At 41.1% G+C, this 24,558-nt stretch overlaps 1 protein-coding gene across 1 annotated transcript in view; it reads right to left on the bottom strand.

The window, feature by feature from the left end:
• Positions 1–24,558, bottom strand: part of DNAH8 (dynein axonemal heavy chain 8) — a 338,484-nt gene that overhangs the window by 164,115 nt on the left and 149,811 nt on the right. Inside the window, exons 42-53 of the mRNA XM_047860389.1 lie at positions 23,389–23,550; positions 20,373–20,597; positions 17,470–17,642; positions 14,558–14,736; positions 11,324–11,511; positions 9,042–9,128; positions 8,847–8,954; positions 7,715–7,849; positions 5,644–5,805; positions 2,659–2,905; positions 2,298–2,539; positions 2,067–2,207 (exon numbers count right to left, since the gene is read on the bottom strand). Of these exons, the coding sequence (XP_047716345.1) occupies positions 2,067–2,207; positions 2,298–2,539; positions 2,659–2,905; positions 5,644–5,805; positions 7,715–7,849; positions 8,847–8,954; positions 9,042–9,128; positions 11,324–11,511; positions 14,558–14,736; positions 17,470–17,642; positions 20,373–20,597; positions 23,389–23,550 (2,049 nt within the window). The remainder of the gene's footprint in view (positions 1–2,066; positions 2,208–2,297; positions 2,540–2,658; positions 2,906–5,643; positions 5,806–7,714; positions 7,850–8,846; positions 8,955–9,041; positions 9,129–11,323; positions 11,512–14,557; positions 14,737–17,469; positions 17,643–20,372; positions 20,598–23,388; positions 23,551–24,558) is intronic.

The raw sequence follows: 24,558 nt of genomic DNA, 5'->3' as shown, positions 1-24,558 counted from the left end.
TAGCTTATTCCCTCCACTTCCCAGATTCGAGAGAGAGCTACCACGATCCATAGTTCCTGCCATCATTAAACTATCCCTCATTTCCTCTCATTTCCTCACTTCCTTTCTTTCCTAGCTGGAATTCCAGGACCCATCACTATAATCACTGTCGCATACACCCTCTACTCACCTGTGAAAGCCTTAACTCCATTAAAGCCTTGTTGAAACTCGGCCTGCTCTCCACCCACCTGCACCTATGCAGCTAAGCTTGGCTGGAGAAAACCACACAATTCTGGCTTCATTTTAAAATCATCACCATGGGGCTGCCCGGGTGGCTCAGTCAGTTAAACTGACTGACTAAAACTCTTGATTTCAGCTCAGGTCATGATCTCCTGGTTTGTGGGATTGAGCCAGGCGTCAGGCTCTGTGCTAACAGTGCACAGCCTGCTTGGGATTCTCTCTCTCTCTCTTCCTCTCTCCTTGCCCCTCCCCTGCTCTCTCTTTCTCTCTCTCAAAAATAGATAAATAAACTTAAATCATCATCACAGACCTCAGCTTCCATTCAGGCTCCTTCTCTGTGACATGACTGTTTCATACTTTCTTTTTTTTCTCGGACCTCTAACACCTCCATTTCCTTACCGTTTGCTGAGCACACATGTGTTGTAGCTTTCTTCCTATTTCCTGAGAAGATTGACTTTTTCCTTTTGTTTGTTTACTACCTATACACTGCACTCAATTTCTGTGTTCTAATGCTTACCTAGACAGTATATCCTGCATACACGGGTAATGAAAGATAAAGATAAACCCTTTATTCCTATCTTGTATATCCAATGACCTTTGAACACCTTAATTTCCTTTATCTCTCTCCTAACTTATCATTTTATTGTCGATTTGTATTTTAAGTCTCTCTCTCTCTTTTTATTTTACGTTTATTCATTTTTGAGAGACACAGAGACAGAGCATGAGTAGGGGAGGGGCAGAGAGAGAGGGAGACACAGAATCTGAAGCAGGCTCCAAATTTCCTACATCAGAGACTGCATTTCTCTTTAACTTTTTGCAGGGCTCAGCAGACTGTGGCCCCAGGGGCCAGCCACCTGCTTGGCAAATAAAGTTTTACTGAAACACAGTCACACTCATTCATGTAGGCATTGTGTCTGGCTGCCTTTGCAATACAACAGCAGGTGTCAGTGTTGAGACAGACAGTTGTGCAAATATTTGCTTAAATGTTTGCTACCTACTCAATTAAAGAAAAGTGCACCACCCCCCCCATCCAGCATCAGAAAGAAATGTATCTACAGCAAGACATCCTCAGTCTTTCAAAACAAAATTAATTCAAGATAAGATGTTCACTTCTGTTATGCATTTTAAAGTAATTACTAAATAATTAATTGATTTGGGTCTCATGCATTACTTCTAACCTACCCATCCTCACTGACCGGTATCCATTATTAAACTAAGAGAAAATCAAAGCACCAGATTGGATACTGAAAGGTCACCTATAGCCTAGAAGCAGGAGAGCCCTTCAAAATCTATGATTCGTTCTGTTTTCTCCGAAGACTGTTAAGAAAAGCTGAGGGGGCGGAGGGAGGAGGAAAAGACATACACACAAAGCTAGAGACTACTAGGAAAATTGTTTAAAGGTTTTCCCGGTCTGGTATTCTGTAAATATGCAATGCTGAGATGAGATTGCCATTCGAATCTTCTTGCTTGTTACCAGCTCCCTTTTTGCGCTTTTCAGTAGAACAGTCTGCTTTACTTATTTAGTTAGTCTACTGTCATGATTGGATGCACTTTCCGGGAAGGTTACTAAGCTTGATGGTGGGGAAGACAGTTCATACCTCTTCCCCTGACAACACCCACCCTTGGGAAGAGAAAACAATAAAACAGATGGCAGTAACAACATTAACGAAATCTTTAATAGGAATCCAACTTCTCCAAGCCTTCACAGCCATATCATAAAAATATTTCTATGGACTGCGGGAATTTTCTATTTCAGATGCCTCTAAACTGCAAGTGGGCTGGGGGGGGGGGGGGGGGGGGGAAGGGGAAACGTCTCCAGTCTACATAGAGAATGTCCACAGTCTTACCTGCATGATATAGTTGCACTCCAGGAGCTGCATTTTTGGATTGAGGTTCAGTTTCATGAATGTATATATATCTTCAAATATTTTATCATACAGAGTCTGGAATACAGAAGCTTCCTGCGCAGTGCGCTTCTTCAACCACGCCTGCAGCAAAGAGACAGAACCTCAGTTTCCCAAGGATGTGAACCCCAGGTAGCCGCTGAGCACACACTGGCGTGGATCTCCTGTCCCCACCTGCAATATCGGCCTCCAGCTGAGCGCAGAGCTGCTGATATAGACCATGCCCATCCTGGAAACTGTGGCAGGGGAAGCATTCTCAATATTGTGGACTTCAAACAAAAGCTTGCAATTCGGAGCCATGGGGATGCGATCTCCATTAGCTAACGTGAGAGTTTTATTGTCATCCAACACAGAATTTAGGTTCTCGATCCAAATGGCATCCACGGGGCCATCTAAAATGAGGAAAATGTTTTCACCTGCAAATAATTAAAAGGGAAAATCACTTTTCACCTGTAAAAAAATTAAACGTTGTGTTATTAATAAACTGACGGGGGGGGGGGAGGGGGAAGCTTCACAAAGGAGAGTTGAGGTGTACCTTTTTTAGCTTTTAATGTTTTTCTCCACAGAGTAGAAAAAATCCCATCTGTCCAGTCATTAGTAGCGGTGTCCAGTCTGCCAAACATCTGAGGCGCGGTAATCGCTTTGGGATTCATTCGCATCTCTCTGTGAGGTCTTCCGCACTCAGTCAATGCCTTCATCAGGATTGTTATGACAGTCGTCTTCCCAGAACCACTGGGCCCCAGAGTCATCAAACCATGACGGACCAGAGACGTCTCATATAACTGCACAATGAAGCAAGCAATTGAAAAATGGAACTAATGAGTCTCTTGCTGACACTCATAGCAGCGTGCTGAAATTTAAAAAGCTTTCAATAAGCTATTAAAAGTAACTAGTTCAGGGGCGCCTGGGTGGCTCAGTCCGTTGAGCGACCGACTTCGGCTCAGGTCACGATCTCGCGGTCAGTGAGTTCGAGCCCCGCGTGGGACTCTGTGCTGACAGCTCAGAGCCTGGAGCCTGTTTCAGATCCTGTGTCTCCCTCTCTCTCTGCCCCTCCCCCGTTCATGCTCTGTCTCTCTCTGTCTCAAAAATAAATAAACGTTAAAAAAAAATTAAAAAAAAGTAACTAGTTCACTAAGGGATGAGAAAAAAAAGTGGTATTTTTTTTTTTTTTACTAGACGTGGCTAGCCAGTTAGCACCACATTATAAAATAACGTTAAGTGAGAAAATTATGACAATGTGGTACTTGCATTACGTTTTGGAAATAATGAACTCAGGATCTAGTTTTTGCTTCTCAAACTACTATTCCTTGTGATTTTGGCTTGCTGATGCAGAAGTTTTTCCACACACACGCTTTCTCTGTATTCAATGTGATGATGTCGCCCCCTGGTGGTGGAAAGCAGCAACACAAACCATCACGGGGAAGACCAGCTTGAGATGAGTGATTTATTCAAGAAGTGCTCCCAGGAGAAACTGGTAAGGGAGTGGGGGACGCGAGACAGGAAAGGGAAGTCAGGGAAGGTGTTATTGAGGACAAAATACTGTACAGGGAAGCCTGGACACTGTTCCTGGGGGGTACTCTGGAATGTAAGTTACACCTGCATTTATTCCACCTGGAAGCAGGGGAACTTGAATTTCCTACTCCATCACCCATCAGTCCTTAACTAACTGCTATTTGTGCCTGCTAACAAAGTGGCTCCAATCCTCTGGAAGAAAATAGTGAATATGGGCTATTAGAATAGCCCAGGAAGGGGCACATAGTTACGGTAAAAGAGATTCAAGGAGATGTGCTAAGAACTAGATGGTATCTGTTACAACATCCTCTCTATTGTTTTCTTAATAAAAATAAGTTAAAAGGTTGGGGCGCCTGGGTGACGCAGTCGGTTAAGCGTCCGACTTCAGCCAGGTCACCATCTCGAGGTCCATGAGTTCGAGCCCCGCGTCAGGCTCTGGGCTGATGGCTCGGAGCCTGGAGCCTGTTTCCGATTCTGTGTCTCCCTCTCTCTCTGCCCCTCCCCCGTTCATGCTCTCTCTCTGTCCCAAAATAAATAAATAAATAAACTTTGAAAAAAAAAAAAAAGGTAGCAGTTGGGTGGCTGGGTGGCTCAGTCAATTGAGCATCAGACTCTTGATTTTGGCTCAGGTCATGATCCCAGAGTCATGGGATCAAGTTCCACCCTGCTTAAGAACCTCTCTCTCTCTCTTCTCTGCCCCTCTTCTCCTCTCTCTGTCTCTCTCAAAAAAAAAAAAAAACTTACACCTTATAGGAGGCAGAATTTAAATTATTCTAACATTTTAGGTAGAAATGTATTACTACAGTAACCCATAGTTTAAAAGCAATAGAGACACTACCCATAACATTATATTCAAGAGTAACACTGTTGACACTGAGTAACAAGACAATATTCTAGTCCTCTACCCATTGAAATGACTACGATTTTAGTACTCAGTATACTCAGTATGTATATCATACAGATTTGGGAAAGTTTCCCAGAAATTAAAAGAAGTGTTTAATGGTTTTCAATACATGGATGATGAAAAATACTTAAACTCTTCCTCATATATTTCCCTGTAAAATTTGAATGTGTCTTATATACTTGCACTTCTTATTATCCGGCAAGTTAAAATAAGAATTGTTATTTTCTGCATGCAGTTTTTAACATTTTCCATAATTTCAGCTCCTTCATTTCCAAATGCCCTAGAAAATACCCCTGAAACATCAGGCCCATAGAGATTTCTTCCTGCATCTCTGCCAATCCTTCTTGCCTCTGCTGATTAACTGGTGGGTGGTTGACAAGGATGAAATGTAATGAGCAAAAAGATACCAAGAGACACAGGCAAAGGATTTAGATGTTAGGGTAGGCGTGAACTTGACCACACACAAAACAGAAGCAAAGTGACACTCCCAGATTCCTCGGGCTCCATGCCCATGAAGGTACCCAGCTATGAGTGACATTGCCAGACTGACACAAGAAGCTTGTGAGATCATTCCATCTCCCCGGCTTTTTATATAACTTGTCACCCTCTCCTAACTGTTCTTGAGATTCTAGTTACCACCTGCCCTAATACCAGCTCTAGGTAGTAAATTACAGCTTGTTTCCTGCCAGGCAGGGTAATGCCATACTATCTCTCTGGGGCCAACACATCCTCCTGAGGACTCTTCTTGCAATGATGTGTTTTAATTTAGTTTCAGGGGCGCCCGGGTGGCTCAGTGGTTTAAGCGTCCAACTTCGGCTCAGGTCATGATCTCACAGTTTGTGAGTCTGAGCCCTGCGTTAGGCTCTGTGCTGACAGCTCGGAGCCTCGAGCCTGCTTCGGGTTCTGTCTGTCTGTCTGTCTCTCTCTCTCTCTCTCTCTCCCCCTCCCCCACTCACACTCTGTCTCTCTCTCTCTCTCAAAAATAACCATTAAAAAATTAATTTAGTTTCAGCATTTACATTAAGACTAATATCCTGAGCTCTTCTCTTCAAATGGCGATCTTTAACAACACACACTTAGCATAACAGATTAAAATTTCTTTACCTGCACAAGTTTGAGATTCCAGGGCGGGTGGTTAATCAAACCTTCTATCTGAACCTGGTTGGCCACTGCAGCTTGCAGCTCCTCGTACGTACTACTATCCAGCTGCAGTCCTGGAAACAGGTCATTGATTAAGCTGAGGAACAGGGGTTCATCTTCATCAACCTAAGATGGCAGAATAAATTTACTTCTTCAGTCAATAAATAATTACTGACCAGTTACGAAGCTCATGGCACCTTACTATCACTGCATGCCCAGAAAATCATGTATTACTCTCCTAACCAGACTTGGGTCCTGTAGACCCAAGTCCTGAACACCACCACTGAATCCACATTACCTACAGCATCGTACCCAAAGCTCTTTGGCATTCAACATCCTCTACAATCTGCGGCTTCAAGGTTTGATCTCACTACTTTATCATGAATGTGCTGCTTGTCACAAATAGGTGTATGCATTAACCTTAAAAATATGCAATTAGTAGTCCCAACCCCATGAAAATAGAACTATTAAAATTATATTTAATTATAAAATTAAGATTTCATTTAAACTGCCCGGCTCATCCAACATTGGCTGGAACATTCCATCAGAGCAGTGTTCTGCCATCCTTAATAAGCCGTAGGTTTCAGTCAACTGACCCTAATCCTCATTTGCTATGTCTTTAACGTCTCCATCACCCCATTCCCAGCTGCTGCCCCCTTCTGATTTCTCCTTATCCTCTGGGACTCTTCTGACACCTTCTGGAATTCTCTTGTAGCTGTTTCAAGAATATACTATTACCAAGGGAGGCACTAAGGTGTACTAGAAGGGACAGAGGATTTGACATCAGAAAGTTTTGTGGATTTTTGTTCCAGCTTCTCAACTGACCATAATTGTGGCTGAGTCCTTCGAACTTGGTTCCCTCATCAGTAAGATGGCAATAAGCACACGAGCCATTCATATCCCACAGTGTTGCTGTGAGACTCAAACAACACAATACCCCTGAAAAAGCTTTGTAATACTAAAGAACTACACAGGTGTTAGTTGTTAGTTTCTATAACTAGAACTGAGCTTCCTAAGAACCACTTCTTCCTCAACATTGTATTCCCAGGGCATTGACACAATATGTAACACATAAAAGCCCTTGAATAAATCCCACGCACGCCTGTCCGTCAGCTACTTCAAAGAACCTGGCTATAATTGTGACAAGCGTGAAAGCAGCAAGATAATTATTATCATCTTCATGGCAAACTTTCAGTGCACTTTTGGAAAACAGAAATGGTGTCAATGGCAGGGGAGAGACATAGCTGAAGTAAGTTCAGACGTGTTCTGAGAAAGCAAAAGTTCTCATAGTTCTCTGTGAATCCAAGAAACCTGGACTTTCATGTTTAGAATTTGTGTTACATTCTAAATAATAGTAGAAGACTGGACTAAGGGGCTCCTGGGTGGCTCAGTTGGTTGAGCGTCCAACTTCAGCTCAGGCCATGATCTCACAGTTCGTGAGTTTGAGCCCCGCACCAGGCTCTCTGCTGTCAGCACAGAGCCGGCTTCACATCCTCTATCCCTGCCACCCACCCCCCCAACCTCTCTCCTGCTCATATTCTCTCTCTCTCTCAAAAATAAATAAAAATATTTTTTTAAAGACACAATTATAAAAAAACAAAAAAGAAGTCTGGACTGAAATTTGGGGGCCAGAACCCACCAATGGTTTTATGGTTCACAAGTGGTAAGGGCCCATGTTGGGTATACAAGGTCACAGACTTTTTGTCTTCTGGAAGCACAGGGCTAGCTTCACATACCCACTGTCCCTGTCGTTACTAATGCTCAGCTCCAGCTGAGCCAAACCCCCTCATTTCGGCTAAGTGGGGGAAAGAACAGGTGAGAATCTTGGAGGAGAAGCGAGTTCAGGGAAGGGAAGGATACTGAAGGAGAAGCGAGTTCAGGGAAGGGAAGGATACTGAAGGAGAAGCGAGTTCAGGGAAGGGAAGGATACTGAAGGAGAAGCGAGTTCAGGGGAGGGAAGGATACTGAAGGAGAAGCGAGTTCAGGGGAGGGAAGGATACTGAAGGAGAAGTGAGTTCAGGGAAGGGAAGGATACCAGTTTGGAAAGGTTCATATCTCTCAGTCCTCTCATGACAGTGCTTAGTTCACTGTCTTCTGGTCTGGCTCTTTTTTGAGATCCGAGTGTCCTCAAGACAGATAGAATATTTCTCAATCCAAAGTCGTAATGAACCTAAGATGGGGGGAGAAAAGATTGTTTAATTGACCAATCCTAAATGCAGACCCACTGTATACACATAGGTGGATATGCTGATCTGTAAACACTGCTGTGTGCAGGGGCTCAGCTTCAAAGTTCTATGAGCTCAAGTCTTTCACCTTTCCTTTGACTGCAGATTAGTTTTAAGTTTATGTATTTATTTTTGAGAGACAGAGGGCGTGCGCACAAGTTGGGTAGGAGCAGAGAGAGAGAGAGAGAGAGAGAGAGAGAGAGAGAGAGAATCCCCAGCAGGCTCCGCACTGTCAGTGCAGAGACTGACACGGGGCTCAAACTCTCAAACCATGAGATCCTGACCTGAGCAGAAGCCAGACACTTAACTGGCTGAGCCACCCAGATGCCTCACAGTAAACAGATTTAAATTTGCCCTGTTGGTTACACACTCTGTGATTCCATGTCTATAACATTCTTGGAATAACAAAGTTATAGAGATGGAGGGAAAATAGGGGCTGCGAGCGGTTAGGGATTCGGAAGGGTGGTGGGTGTGGCTATGAAGGGGTAGCAGAGACAGAACAGTCCTGTTTGCTGATCGAGGTGGAGGTTACATGAATCTGCACGTGACATAATTGCATAGTACTACACACACACACACACACACACACTACACTACACTACATATGTGCATACATAACTGGCAAACTCTTAAACTCTGTGGATTGTACCCACATCTGTTTTCCGGTTTTGTCATTTATAATTGTACTGTTGTTACAAAATGTCAACCATGCGGAAGCAGGGTTCACAAGACCCCCTCTACCTTTCTTTGCAACTTCACTGAGACTCCATAATCATTTCAAACTAAAAAATTTTAAAAACACATACATACATAATTATAAATATATCTTACAAAAGAGTTGATATTTTTTTTAACTCACTGATTAACATCTATCAGGGTAAAACTGCCAAGTAAAAAAAATCACGTTCTACAGCTAGGGAAAAGACTGATTTACAAAGTTACCTGTTTGGTAAGTTGCTCTTCGCAGAGTTTGTAAAGAACGTAAAACTTTTGAGCCAAGACGATGTTTTCAAGAAAACCACAGCTTGCAAGTTTTACTCGCATAATGATCTGAAAATTAAGGTCGTGAGATTTTTCAACAATTTAGAGAAAAACAAGAACATAAATCATATTATGCTTCCAAATCCCGGTGCCTACCTGTCTATCTGGAACCATCATAGCAACAGTTCTAAACTGAATTTTTAAGTTTTCTGGTAGTTCCTGGCGCCCAGCATACCCAGGGTTCTAAAAGTTAAAATTATTTTAAATTATTGATGTAATGTTCATTTCATGAATACAAACACATTCAAATTCCTAGTTCATATTCTAAGGTGGTATTGAAAAACATTAGATTCATAAAACGTCCCTCCTGTCTCAAAAATATGTATTGGACTATCCATATTTTTTAAGGTCACATTACCCCCTCATGCATAATTTCCATTTCCATTATACTAACAAACTCATACACACACACACACACACACACACACACACACACTTCATGTAGCAAAAATTAAGCTTCTGTGTATCTATTGGTTAAGAAAATAGAAAAGAAAGATACATAAATACCAGGGTAATTATGGTCTAACATAGGTTATTGAAAAAGGAAGAAAATTCAGGATTTCATATGGATCAGTTTACTTAGATAATTCTTATTTTATCTTTTCCATCATTCTCCATGGTCAGAATTATAGAGTTCTCTGGCTGATTTAAAAAAAAAGAAAAAAAAAACTCCATTGGAGTGTGGGGAAATAAAGATGGGAATGGTGGGGAAAATATTGAAAAGGACGAAAGTAGAAGAGGAAAGGAAGCTAGGGCCTCACGAATAGCAACAGGTTGAGTACATCAGACCCAACAGTTCCAGGGGAGAGGTTAGGGATTCAAAGACTAGTCAGGCAAAGAGGGGTTAGTTATTTTAGGAAAGTACATTAAGAAGCCTTCAGTCCCTAAGCATTTCGTGGGCACTGTCCATTGGCCAGATACCTTCCTCAGTCCTGGGAATACAGAAGTTACTAGCTGCCTCTCAGTATTTCTTCTTGTCTCTTTTCTCAGTCACAGAACCCCAGTTGCAAACTGGGTGCATCACCACCCAGATAAAACACTACATTTCCTAGCCTGCCTTGCAGTTGGTGTGATTATATTTGACACTGGAAGATGCAAAGGGGCACATAATACGATGCTTGTTTGAAGGGAGTTGATTCAATCAATTGGCTACAGCAAAACAGAGGTGCTTCTGTAGCATCTTGGGTTATAAAGGTGACTTGAAGATAAAAATCATGATGGTGTAGAAACATAGAAGGATCTTAAGAGAATAAGTCTTTATGTGTTAAGCTACTATTTTTCATGTCTCAGTTATTTACAGTCTAATGTAATACTTAATTGATATTTCCAATATTATTCTTAATCCAAGGGAAATGTTACTCTTCTTTTAAATTATTCTCCACCACAGTATCACACAATAAAACTTTTCATCCCATTTCCTGAGTTATAGTAACTAATCACTTCTGGATTATTATTATTTACCCCTGAGTGTTTTGCTTATGTTTGCTTATAATAAAGCTTATCAGAAAATTTCCTAATTTTACTTTCTATAATCTTTGTCCACTGAGACATTTAAAATTCAGATTACGTTGTGTTATCTTGCAACATAAAGATTTAACTATATAGAAAACATACAAAAACATTAAATAAAACTGGTTCAACATTAACATCACTTTTACAATTCACAGACTTTTCTACTTATTCATGCTTTTGGTTTTCTTTCTTTACTAAATGTATCACAACACATTGCCCTCAATCGCATGGTAACTGAATTTGTTACAATTGTTACAGGTTTTTGGTGAATTACTTTGGCTATTTTAAATCATTTCCATCATCCTTTATTATGTGTCAGAGAAAAACCCAAGTGCAAAGGTTAAGTAGTTAGATTTTGACATTAGACAGACAATAACCTCTTCCTCTAACTGGCTACGTGACTTGAACAGGTTTTTAAATCTCTCTGAGCCTGAGATAACTCAGTTACAACATCCACCATACAAATGAGGTACAGGACTACATTTGCCTGTTCTTTTGAAGTTAGGTGTGTTCATCAACCTACAATAGACATGCGACATGAGAGAGAAATAAATCTTTGAGGTTTTGAGCCACTGAGATTTGGGGATTGTCACTGTGGCTAGCCTGTCTGATATAATACAGAAAACATTTAGCCCAGGACCTTACACATAATAAGTGCTCACTAAACAGTAGCTAGTATTATCATTAACATTTTGCTATTTCATCTTCTCTCAAGGTTATTTTTACTACTCAAAAAATCATATGACAAGAGGGAATAGCTCATGACCTCTGAATAGTCATTGATTTACTAATTAATATATGCTTTATTTCATTTAAGTCTATAGCAATTAAACCAATAGAATTGCATTTAAAGACCACATTCTTACCATTGTTAGGAAAATTCCAAATTCTGGATTCAAATCAACACAATCACCATCAGAGAAAATGAACTGTTTTTTTCTCTCTTTTCTTGCTGTCAGAACAATATAAATCTGTTGGGCTGCCACTGATAATACAGGCAATTCTATTCTGTTAAACTCATCAAAACAGCCCCAAGAACCTGATTGTGCAAGACCTGGTATGAAAAAGGATTAATTTCAAAAGGTTTCTTTTGTAATACACCTTCTTGGTAGCAATCATTTCTCTAAAGTGCTCTCAAACAATTCTATATAGAAATACAATTTATATAAAGTTTCATATCTGGCTGTTTATAAAGACATATTTAATTCCAGTGATATAAAGGGGTTTAATTATTTGTACATCATCGTGAAAATAGGGCACTGCCAAAATGAAAGAATAGACACGTCATCACACCCAGGAATGCTGGAAGATGATAAAACTGGATTCAGTGGGGAAGGAGGCTGAAGGAGCCACGTTTGGGGAAACAGACAAAATAAGGCATGCCCTGTCTGCATCAGATTATTCTGTTTCTTTCTTGTTGCAATGACAGATACAAGGGGATGCAGGGTGAGATAGAAAACGGTCAAAGGGATTTTTATTTATTCCCTTCAAAACTCAATACAAAGAAAGACTTCCATGTTATGAACATTACTCCTATCTAATCTCTTAAGGATGAAAACCTTCATTATCTTCAGCTGCATAAAATGTTCTTCTTTCTTTTATTACTGTCCCCCCGCCCCAGTTTTTCTTCTCTCTCCTTTGGGCGTTTCCATTATACAGATGTTGGAACTTTTATATGTATCCCTATTACCCTTAGGCTTTTCTGTCAAACCTCCCATTTCTTTCTCTTGTATTCAATGTATTTATTCTCTTGGCTAGACAGTTTAACTCAAAAGAGGTTTTTAATTTATTCACGTTTTCAATTTCATGTTATTCCAACTGTTACTTTGTTCATAGCAGCCTGTCTTTCTTCCATCAGTTGTATGTTATAAATTATTGAATCCCTCTGAAGCTAATGATTTTATTTACTCTTTTCTTCTGTTTCCTCTATTAATCACTTTAGCAGTCTCTCGGCTGTTTGGGGCGCCTCCCTCATTTCTTCAGATATTTTACGAGACTTTGTTACCTTTGTATTGTTATCTCTGTATCTTTGTATCTCTATGTTTCCTTATCTCAGATGCCAATCTCTGTTTGTAGGACCTCTGCCTGTGATTTGGAGGAAGGAACTGGAGAGGCATGAGAGCTTCCCCTCGGGGTCTGGGGCTCGCAGCCTGTCCTGGGTGGGCGGTTTGCCTCTCTGACACGAGCCCCTATCCGAAGTTTATCTGTGACAGGACTCCCGCTTCAGAAACCTGTGCAACATCGTTTATGCAAAGGAAACACCGGAGCCAGCCACTTCCTTTTCTTTTTTCTCTGTCATCTCCTATCATTTTGTGGCACTATAGGATTTACCTTGTGCTCTGTTGGCTGCTCTCAACCATCCCCAACCTTCAAGCTGAGAGTGATCCACAGAAGAACCCTTCTCTTTGATCAGGACATGATTTTCAGGGCTCAAAAATGTTTAACAGGCAACTATAAAGAATAATATAATGTATACCCAAGCACCTACCTATCAAATCTTAACAATTTGCTTCAGATTTTATTCTAAAGAATAAAATATTAGAACCACAGTTCACATCCATGTATGATTCTTTGGATTCACACTCCCTCCTTCTCCAGAGGGAACCTCTGTCCTGAATTTGATGCCAGTGGTTCCAGGTGTGCTTTAAACTACTGCTCGTGGGCGCCTGCGTGGTTCAATTGGTTAAGCGTCCGACTTAGGCTCAGGTCATGATCTCACAGTTCGTGGGTTCAAGCCCGGCGTCAGGCTCTGTGCTGACAGCTCAGAGCCTGGAGCCTGCTTCAGAATCTGTGTCTCCTTCTCTCTCTGCCCCTCCCACACTCACACACTCTCTCTCTCTCTCTCAAAAATAAATAAACATTTTAAAAAACCTTTAAAAAATAAACTACTGCTCACTTGCATATATTCATGGACACTATATATTTTGTGTATTCAAGATTTATATGTATCTATCTACATGTATAGGTCTATAAAATACTGTATATATCTTCCTGAAACTTGATTTATTTGGCCAGTATTATTTTTCTGAGATTTATCTAAGCAAATACACATAGATCTAATCCACTATTTTTTAATGTTTTATTTATGTTTGTTTATTTCTGGAGGCTCCTCAAAAAATTAAAAATAGAACGACCCTATGACCTAGAAATAGCATGTTTTATTTATTTTTGGGAGAGCATGAGTGTGGGAGAGGAAGAGAGAGAGGGGGACAGAGGATCTAAAGCAGGCTCTGCTCTGTCAGCACAGAGCCCAATGTAGGGCTTGAACTCACAAACTGTGAGATCACGCCCTGAGCCAAAGTTGGATGCTCAATGGACTAAGCCACCCAGGTGTCCCCAGAAGTTTTTAATTTAGAGTAAGCAATGTACCAATCTTTCCTTTGTGGCTTGTGATTTTTGTATTAAAAATCCCTTTCTCTGAGAACAAAGATATTTTCATTTATTACCTTCTAAAAACCATATGGTTTTGCGGACCACACTCAGGTCAGTTCTTTAATTCCCAGAACTGATTTTTATATATGGTGTAGGCATCCAGTTTTTATATATGTAGGGATCCGATTTCCTTTGTTAAATACTAATCATCTCTTGCCCCAGGATGATTCATTGTAAAGTCTATCCCTTCATCACTGATTTACAATACCACCTTTGCCATACGTCAAGTGTCCTTGGCCCATTTCTGCATTCTCTATTATATTCCACTGGTCTATTTATCAATCTCGGCTCTGAGTTATGCTCTAAATGAGATCTTTCATTTCAGCAGGATCTAATGCAGGAAGGGGGAACCGCATGTGTCATGGGTTTGCTATCTTGATCTTATCCCCTCCACCATTGTTTCAGGCAATAACAAATTGATTTCATTTTCACAATCTAATACACATTCAACTCATGGACTAGAGTGCCAGCAACAGTATTGAACCATATGAAACTGATGATATCCAGCCATTCTTGACCCAGAAAAAAGAATGGCAGTATTACATGCATCAACCTATACTAATTTCAGTTAGATGGGATAATATCACTTTAGGTTTTATCAGAAAATAATGTTAAAGTGCAATAAAAATACATTCACCAAAAGTAATTTAACTGTGTTTGACACTTACCTTTAAAAATCCTTCCGAGCCCTCTGAAATCCATTTGATCTGAGCAGTTAAACACAACCACATATTTTCCCAAACACCTTCCCATGTCTTTCGTGGTTTCTGTTTTGCCAGTGCCCGCGGGTCCTGCCGGAGCTCCTCCCATGTTCATTCCCAAAGCCTGGGCTAAAGTGATATAGCACCTGCAGACGTGAATCAGATAAAGCACCATGAGTACGGGATAACACATTGTTACAGTAGGCACAAGTCAAAGTCGAATGTGACTGGAATGGGCCTATTTATTTTAGAATTTGAGCCCCCCACTTAAAAGAGTCAACCAAACAAGGCTAGAGTACTTGATATCCATTAAAAGTAGTGCAGTGATTACAAACTTTTTTAGGACAGGGGCGCCTGGGTAGCTCAGTAAGTTAAGCAGCTGACTTCAGCTCACGACATGATCTCACAGTTCGTGGGGCTCTGTGCTAACAGTTCAGAGCCTGGAGCCTGCTTGGGATTCTGTGTCTCCTTCTCTCTCTGCCCCTCCCCCACTTGTGCTCTCTGTCTCTCAAAAATAAATAAATGTTAAAAAAAATTTTAAAAACATTTCTTGGGACAAACTTTCCTTTTTTATTATTTTATTTTTTTTATTTTGAGAGAGACAGAAAGAGCATGTGTGCATGCACGAGTGGGGGAGGGGCAGAAAGGGAGAAAGGGAGGGAGAGAGAGAATCCCAAGGGGGTTCCATGTTGTCAGTGCAGAGCCCAGCCCAATGCGGGGCTCATGATCCCATGAACTGTGAGATCATGACCTGAGCCAAAATCAAGAGTCGGCCACTCAACTGACTGAGCTACCCAGGCACCCCTGAGACAAACTTTTTAAACTCCTCAACCCTGACTTAAAATCTTCAGGCCTGGGGTACCTGGATGGCCCAGTTTATTAAGCTTCCAACTTCAGCTCAGGTCATGATCTCACGGTGCCTGAGTTTGAGCCTTGCATCAGGCTCTGTACTGACGATGCTTGGGACTCTCTCTCTCTCTCCCTTTCTCTGCCCCTTCCACACTCGTGTGCTCTCTCTCTCTCTCTGTCTCTCAAAATAAATAAATAAACTTAAAAAAAAAAACTTTTAGGCCTTCCTTCTACTGTGGTCAGGATAAATCGTGAGGCAGAGGACCAAACAAGCAGTGCTATACTGGTGGATATTGAACAACTCCAGGAAAAAAATAAATCAATCTGATTCTCATGTTTGCTGATTTCTGTGGTCCAAATACTTCCACCAGGGCCAATGACAAGCTACCAATGTGATCCCACAAACTTGGGAAGAGATGCACACAGTTGACTCTCACAAGCTGGTACAAGCCAACTCCAGCACACCGTGGCAAATAAATCATCTTACTACGAAATGTTTCACTCGTTTAGGTAAGTGTAAAGAATAATATAATGAATCTACTTGTATCTATGATGCAGCTTCGGTTATATTTGTTCCAGATCTAAGTAAAACTGAATGGAGCTTGGTGGAAGAGGAAACACATTGACAAGTTTATGCTACAAGGGCACTGGGCATATAGAAGGGGGTTGGATGAATCAAGAGGACAGTAAAGATGTAATCTGTGTCATAATCATGCAGCCCTATTTAAAGTAACCGCAGAACTAACTGTTCTATGACCCAAGTCAATTCTACAAATACTGATTGAGCATCTTCTTTTTTTTTTTAATTTTTTAATGTTTATTTATTCTTGAGAGAGAGAGAGAGTGTGTGTGTGGGCCCACAAGCAGAGGAGGGCCAGAGACAGGGAGACACAGAATCCGAAGCAGGTTCCAGGCTCCTAGCTGTCAGCACAGAGCCTGACGGCGGGCTTGAACTCAGGAGCTGTGAGATCATGACCTGAGCCGAAGACGGATGCTTAACCAACTGAGCCCCCCAGGCGACCCCTTATTGAGCATGTTCTATGCACAGCGTATTGAACTGGGTGTTGGAGGATATGCAGAGATGAATAAGGCCCAGTTTTGTCTGGTGTCACACATTGGAAAGAAAGAACTGTGAGGAGATCGGCCATTGGCTGATTATTTGTACCTGGCCAAGGACCTTCACTTTAGGCATCAATCTCCACACTTGGAAAACCAGGAGGCCAAATTACATCATCTCCAAGGTCCCTTCCTTCTTTACAATTCTAATGACTTCGTTTATGGTGCCAGAGAGGTTCTTCCAGCTTGTTGTCATTCATTACTACATTACTCTCTTAGTCAGCATTCTAACTTGCTTTCATTCTTGTATCTTTTTTACTTCACAAAAACTTAATGTACATGTACGTTTAAGTAACAGCTATGGTTATTTCATTGGTAGACTGACTTTGATGAGCTAGCATGGACCTAACCTGACAGCAATATGCTTTTGTTAATATTTCAAATGCAACTTTTTGTTTTGTTTTGTTTTAGAGAGAGCACACGAGTCAGAGAGAGGGGAAAAGGAAGAGAGAGACAGACAGAGAGAGAGAGAGAGAGAGAGAGAGAGAGAGAGAGAATCTTAAGCAGGCTCCACACTCAGTGCAGAGTCCAATGTGGGGCTCAATATAAGACCATGAGCTGAGCCCAAATCAAGAGTCAGATGCTCAACAGATTAAGCCACCCAGGCACCTCTCAGATGCAATTTTAAAACAATTTTAAGTACATCATTTAATTACAAAATGGAATAACAAGAGGCGCATGGGTGGCTCAATCAGTTAAGCATCAGACTCTTGGTCATGATCTCACAGTTCATGAGTTTGAGCCCCACGTTGGGCTCTGCACTGACAGCGTGGAGCCTGCTTGGGATTCTGTCTCTCCCTCTCTCTCTCTGCCCCTCCCCTCTTCATGTTCTCTCTCTCTCTCTCTCTCTCTCTCAAAATAAATAAACATTAAAAAGAATTTTTTTAATGGAATAACAAAAACTCAGTTCCTACCTATCTGTTAATGGAGTGATAACAAGACGATCAGTGCATCCCAGAAATTCATTTTGGTAAATAAAATCCACATCTGTAATAGACACTACAGTTTGATCCAAGTCTTCCTTAAAATAAAATCTACTCTGTTTTAGCCATTCAAAATCAGTAACTGATTTGATATGCATTTTTACCTTAAAAACATGAAATACAAAGAGATTACATACTGAATTGCAATAGCACAAAACACAAGCATGTAGGCAGTTTTTATTCACTCATTCACGAACTGGTTCATTTATTTAACATATATCTATAGAGTCCCTCCTTAGGCCCGACACTGTGCTCGGTGAACAAAGACAGACAATGGTTCTTGTCTTCTGAAGCTGATCAAAAAAAGACAAAAGACAAACAGATAAACAAATAATTGGAATAAAATATGAAAAGAAATTCAGGGTTCATGGAAATATGTAGCAAGAGGACCTAACGTAGTCTAGGGAAGGCTGAGAGGGATACTTGGAGAAAGAAATATTCAAACTAAAACCTGGAAAAATAGTAGGAATCACCAAGGGAAATAAAATGAAAGCAAATTTTAAAAAAGAGGGCACAATGTTTTAGGCAAAGACCCAGGAGACCTGGTTGCATGTTCAAGGAACTCAAAGAAGTTCAGCACAGCTGAGGCATCCAGGAGTCTTGAGACAGAGAAAGAGTTGAGGCTTCACGGGACATGGAAACAGCGTTGGGCAGTGTTCTCATGGCAAAGGGAAGCCACTGAGGGGATTAAGCAGGAAGATACACTGTCATATATGCACAAGTGCCTTCCTCCACCAGCACTGTGGCCAAACCAACCAACCTGCCGGATCATCAGTCTACCCCTATGGGCACGAGGTACTGGGCTCCCCACAGCCATACATGCAAGTGATAGAAACCAGGGAAGCACATTTAGGAATAACATCCTGCCACAACCACGTTCTCAGGTGCTTCATGATTTTCCATGGACAACCTTGGAGAAAACTTGGTCCTGCCCACTCAGGAGAATCAACACGGGAAAGAGGCAAATGATCCCCTTCACTGCTCTTAAACTCGGTCCCTCTTCCAGGTCATTCGGCTTGACCTTTGGCAACCCTGCAATGTACCTGATCTCTAACTAATCAAGTCTCCACCCTATTTAACAGTCCTGCTTTTTGTCATTGTTTCATTGTTTGTGATGACCTTGCTTTCCCCCTGCAGCTAAGAATTCTGGCTTCCAGCAGAAATCACAGTTTGGATTCATCACCTTAAAGTGCAACTGTCAGGTGACATGATCCAGTGCCATCCCTGGGGACTCTGCTCCCCAACACAGGACCTGCAGCCATGGAGAGGCCATCAACTAACTAGCTAGTCTCAGTAATCCATGAAGATGGTGAGGAGGCAACAGAAGATGAAGAAGAAAGAATAGCTACTATTTGTTGAGTTCTTACCATATACCAGGCTGTTCTAAGCATCACACACAGAAAAATAAAATGCAAACATGCTGGCCATGAGATCTCATTTTACTTGGGATGCAGAGGGACCAGGAGTTCAACAGTAGTTAAGACAAAAAGAAAACAGTTTCGTGGCTTTAACTGTGTATGGGTTTTTTTTCTTTTTAAAACTCCATTCTGCATGTAAAGTAAAACTTTGCTCAGCACTTAAATTTAAAAGAAATTTCTTCCATGGGATTTCAGCTTAAAGAGTCCGCGAGGGATGTACAGACAACACCCTAAATGGCACGCCTTTAGCAGATACAGTAATGGATTCCATAGGAGTTCTTGAGGTGGACTTCAAATAAAGTAAAAGTGTGACAGTAACTGCAATTTGGTGAAAGCAAATCTGTAGAAGGCCAAAGAAATATGGTCTGAGTATGCAGCTCTCTGATGATTAGATTGACTGGAAGATCCAGAGACAAACCCTAGAGCAGTGTTTGGTCAACTTTAACATGCATATCAATCACCTGGGAATTTTGAAATGCAGATTCTGATTAAGTAGAGGGTGGGGCGGGGGAGGGGACTGGAGATTCTGCTTTTCTAACCAGCTCACAGGAGATGCTAATGCAACTGGTTGGTATATAATACTTTTGAGAAGCGAGGGTCTAGATTCCAGGGGAATAAACGGACTGCATGTCCTTCTCAGCCTTCCATAAATATTACCTATCTGATCAGAACTTTTGACACAAGCTTGAAACAAGTAGTCTGTGATCATATTGTGTAAAAAAAAAAACCCAAGTTGCATGAATTACACGTCTCTGGTGAAGAAGAGATACCTTTAAGATGAATCAAATCAAATCAAATAAAGCAATAGTAGTTAAAGACAAAGATAGTCAAATGGCGGTATATCAAATGGTGGCACGTAGGTCCCTACCCTACAATGATAACCACTGCTTTCGGAGAACTTTGTCTCACTCAAGGCTGCTGGTTAGAGTCCTGTTTCTGAAGGGAATTCAAATACCACCCCACCTACTCTTACCCTACAGAACCTTGTCCACATCAAGCCCATGATGCCCTGTGGGACACTGTTAATCAGACAAATATCCATGAAACTTTTCTGAAGCTTGATTCTCTTTGATCAAGACTTCTTTCTTAATGGAGCAAATGATTCATGACCAATCCTACCTAAATTGTATCATGCCCCTGGTTATTTGGTGTAACAGAACGAGTAGTTAGTTCACCTCACATCAGTTGGTTCCAGACTTTCACAATGCCAAATGTGAGTATACACATAAGGTTGTTTAAACCACAAATATACATATTTGTAGACATGGTATATAGAAAGACAGTTGTGGAAAAAGACCAAGTAGATGGAAAGTTCACACAAGTTAGGGAATATATATAATACTAATTATTCATTATTAGGAGCACTGAACTATTAATTAGTACACTGAATCACTTTAAAAAACAAAGATACTTTACCAAGTCATCAAAAATATCTCTCTGGTGCACATGGATGGTTATCAGAGTTTCAAACTTCACTCTGTCAAACTTGCTTAGGTCATGTGTTGTCTGACTGATGAGAATATTCAGAATATCCAAAAATTTCTGATTGGTCACCTGCATGATTTTCCTGTCATCTTTTGCATTATGTAAAGCCTCTTCTGAATCATGTGTCCACAACATCTGAATTCCCAGAAGCCCCACCTATGCACCCAGAGGAAAAATAATAAGTAAATTTGCCAAATATTCAAAGCACATCTGCAATAAAATTTGGTGGTCAGTTGTCCATAGGAAGGCAAACGAGGTTTTACTCATTTTAAACTAAAAAGAGACATGCATTTCTCCACTCCCAAAAGGGGAGAAATAAACACTCCAAGTTCCAACTATTGATATTTAATTATTTTAATGCAGAGAGATAAGTAATAATTAAAACAATGGCTACCATATATGAAGCTGTATATGTTTTATGAAGGATGCTTAGCAAATTTTTCTATAGAGGGCCCAAGACCACCCAATAGCTCCTATGATCATTTTTGTTTCTCAAGAAAAGCAAACAGAATTTCTAGACTTGTTGTTGTGTATTTTTCTTTAGCAGGGTTTCCCAAAGGTCTCTTTGCAATTTCTAGAAACGGTATGCTGACTCTCTCCTTTCCTGATCTATCTAATCTATCTAATCTTTCTTTCTTTCTTTCTTTCTTTCTTTCCTGATCTATCATCTATAACTTTACCTAAATTGACTTCTTTCTATATATATTTATCTAAAGGAGAGAGAGAGCGAGAATGAGAAGGGGGGAAGTTTATTCTTTTTCTCCTGATGAGGGCATAAGAAAATTGTGACTATCACCTTGCCTACAATCTCCCCCCAGGAAAGGTGTAAAATTGTCAAAACAAACATGCCCTCCTTGCTGCAACACGTGTCCCTTTAGGAGCTTTTGTTCATCTGCAGAGTCAAGCCACAGATCCGAGATCATTTGGACCAAAGGGAACCCCATATCTGGCGGAGGACTGGGAGCAGAGTGAGCGGCATGTGGACACTGTTGGGCATGGCACTCAGTGTGGGTAAGGCAGGAATAAAACCCTTTCCTTATCCCCGCCTCCTCAAGACTTCAAAATGCTTTCTGCCAAAAGCAGCGGCCAACCCTGCGGTCTGCAGGTAAAGATAAATGAAGGCCCCCGGGTGAGGTGAGCAACCCGACGACGTAGAGGAAATACCCCATGTCAGGAAGTTCCCAGCAACAAGACAGTTCTGACTCTGGCAGCAGCAGAAGATGGCGTGAGACAGGAAAAGCAAAAAACAAACCAAAAACCCACAGTGTAAGGCTGTGAGATTTAAAGACACAGACCCACAATCTCTGAGAAATCACTGCTTAGTGGTAGATTCTAAAAACTAATCTTTAAAATGACTATCCTGAGTCACCTAGAAAAGCTTAAATTACGGTTTGTACTCAGTTTAAGAAGGCAGAAGATTTCATGGTGAAAACTGGAGGATGTCTCATTAAAATAAAAACAAAACAAGAATGCTCATTCTCCTCAACGTCACTCGCTGCACGTTAAAACTGCTAGAAGGGAATACACTAAAATATGAAGTCATCGTTTGCAGCTGGTAGAAACAAGCAATGTATATATTGAATAAATATTATGGGTAGAATATACATTGGATGAATATATATCTTCATTACTCTTGAAAGCATTTTTTCCAAATAACTGAAATTTGCCCATTACGTTAAGATTTTAACCTAAAATTGTTTAAAATGTCACCTTTTAGAGCTAGTCAACTTTCCTGCTGTATCCTGTTCAACATCACTCCCACTCTGACCTCGCTTTCAGTTTTCCACATGGTGCTAGCTTCTCTATCTAATCTAGACTGAGTCTCTCCTTCAGATTATACAAGCTTTCCTGGGAGAGAGAAAGCGTGCCGATTTGGTCTAAGGGGCTATCTTTCTCACTTTATCAAATAAAGTATTTTATAAAGCTTCATCACAAAGCTAATAAAGCTGATAAGAATATAAAATTTGCCAAGGATACTGCATGATACAAAAATATTAAATACAATATCAACATATTCTCTCCAGTAAAGGTTGTTCTATAGCCATACTTGTGTCATTTGAATAAATAATTTCCTATCATTTCAGCCCTCTCTGCTGTGTGTGCATTAAGTCGGGACTTGGAGGTCGGCTGCGAGGAGCAGTTGGAGAAGAAGTATAGTTAGGGTCAAAATGTGTGTATTTTCCTTGGATATCTCTTGCTTCCTATCTCACACTCTCTCTGACCCAGATCACAAAGCATCACTTTTCGTTTATTTTGGCTGAAATCTGAATGAAACTGTTGGCTTTTCCTTTTCTGTATTCAGTTAATAACACGTGGCACAGTAGGGTGCATTCCTAAAAGCCACTGGACATGAGAGCTGTTCAAGAGAACACCTGCTCAAACGCCAGCCTCTTGAAGGTCCGCTCCTGTTAGGAAGCTAGCTGCATGACAAGGCCTCCTTTAACAGATTATGACAATTTGTAATCACTGGAAGGGAGAAAAAAAAAAAGCAAGATGGATTTTGTTTCAGGACAAGATAATGCTCGTTCTTATCTATATCCATATTTCTATCTATATCCGTATCTATATCTATCCATACATAGCTACATGGAAAATATGCCACCAAATCCATACACAGATGGGTATAGATAGGTGTCTTTTATGTACAGATGTGTGTGCTTTGTATAGGAGATGAAATTTTCCATTTGTGAGTTTAGTTTTAGTGTTATCCTTAGTGATCAAAGAACAGTGGCAAATCCTCTTCCAGCGAATGGGATGAGATGGCCTAGAATAATGTAGGTGGACAAGCAGGTGGTTGGCGGCGGGGGGGGGGGGGGGGGGGGGGGGGGGTTGGGAAGACCTCCCCAGCTAGTTCAAAGCTACCAACAGCTGCTACACCATCAAGGCCAACTGCTTCCTGTGTATCTTTCCCCCTTATTTCCATTATGTAAACATTATATATTCTCACCTGTGCTGGAAAGTGATTGAGAAAAGGTAAGAGTTGAAATCCTGAATCGCTGATTTGGTAGAATGCAGACCTGATTATATTATGCAGTGACGACATCTGCATTTTTAACAAATCCATAAGCCAAATCTCTACAGGACCTTTGGCCATAACAGGATTATCCAACTAAAAAGACACATTACAGATATATTACAAATTGATAATAATTTCCTATTTTTACCAATGTCACACTTCACTTGATAAATCACAGTACCTCAACACAAAGCAAATAATTTTACACAAAATATTTAAGACATGAGAAAAACCAGGGGCGCCTGGGTGGCGCAGTCGGTTAAGCGTCCGACTTCAGCCAGGTCACGATCTCGCGGTCCGTGAGTTCGAGCCCCGCGTCGGGCTCTGGGCTGATGGCTCAGAGCCTGGAGCCTGTTTCCGATTCTGTGTCTCCCTCTCTCTCTGCTCCTCCCCCGTTCATGCTCTGTCTCTCTCTGTCCCAAAAATAAAATAATAAACATTGAAAAAAAAATTTTTTTAAAAAGACATGAGAAAAACCAACTAATACTGTAGGTGGAAGAAAATGGTCTGGTCTAAAGTTTTCATTGTAGGGGTGCCTGGGTGGCTCAGTCAGTTGAGCATCAGATTCTTGATTTCGGCTCAGATCATGATCCCAGGGTTGTGGGATCGAGCCCCACATCAGGCTCCGTGCTGAGTGTGGAACCTGCTTAGGATTCTTTCTCTCTCCCTCTGCCCCTCTCCCCCACTCACGCTCTCTCTCTAAAATACAAAATTAGGGGCACCTGGGTGGCTCAGTCGGTTGAGCGTCCGACTTTGGCTCAGGTCATGATCTCACAGCTCGTGAGTTCGAGCCCCGTGTCAGGCTCTGTGCTGACAGCTCGGAGCCCTGGAGCCTGCTTCAGATTCTGTGCCTCCCTCTCTCTGCCCCAACCCACTTGCATTCTGTCTCTATCTCTCTCAAAAATAAATAAACATTTAAAAAAATTGGTTTTTTAATACAAAATTAATAATTAATTAATGATAGAACAAGTCTCAGAGAAGTCAGTGACTTACCCAGACTTGTTTGCAACCAAGCCAGGGCGAGAGAACTAGAACCCAGGCCCACCCCTCCCCCACTCTCTGTTTTTCACAGGAGAATTGCAATCTCCTCAACCTACATTT

This window comes from Prionailurus viverrinus, chromosome B2 (assembly GCF_022837055.1).
Source record: "Prionailurus viverrinus isolate Anna chromosome B2, UM_Priviv_1.0, whole genome shotgun sequence".
Lineage (NCBI taxonomy): Eukaryota > Metazoa > Chordata > Mammalia > Carnivora > Felidae > Prionailurus > Prionailurus viverrinus.
Note: the sequence above shows the minus strand (reverse complement) of the source record. Positions and strands in the feature narration are given on the sequence as shown.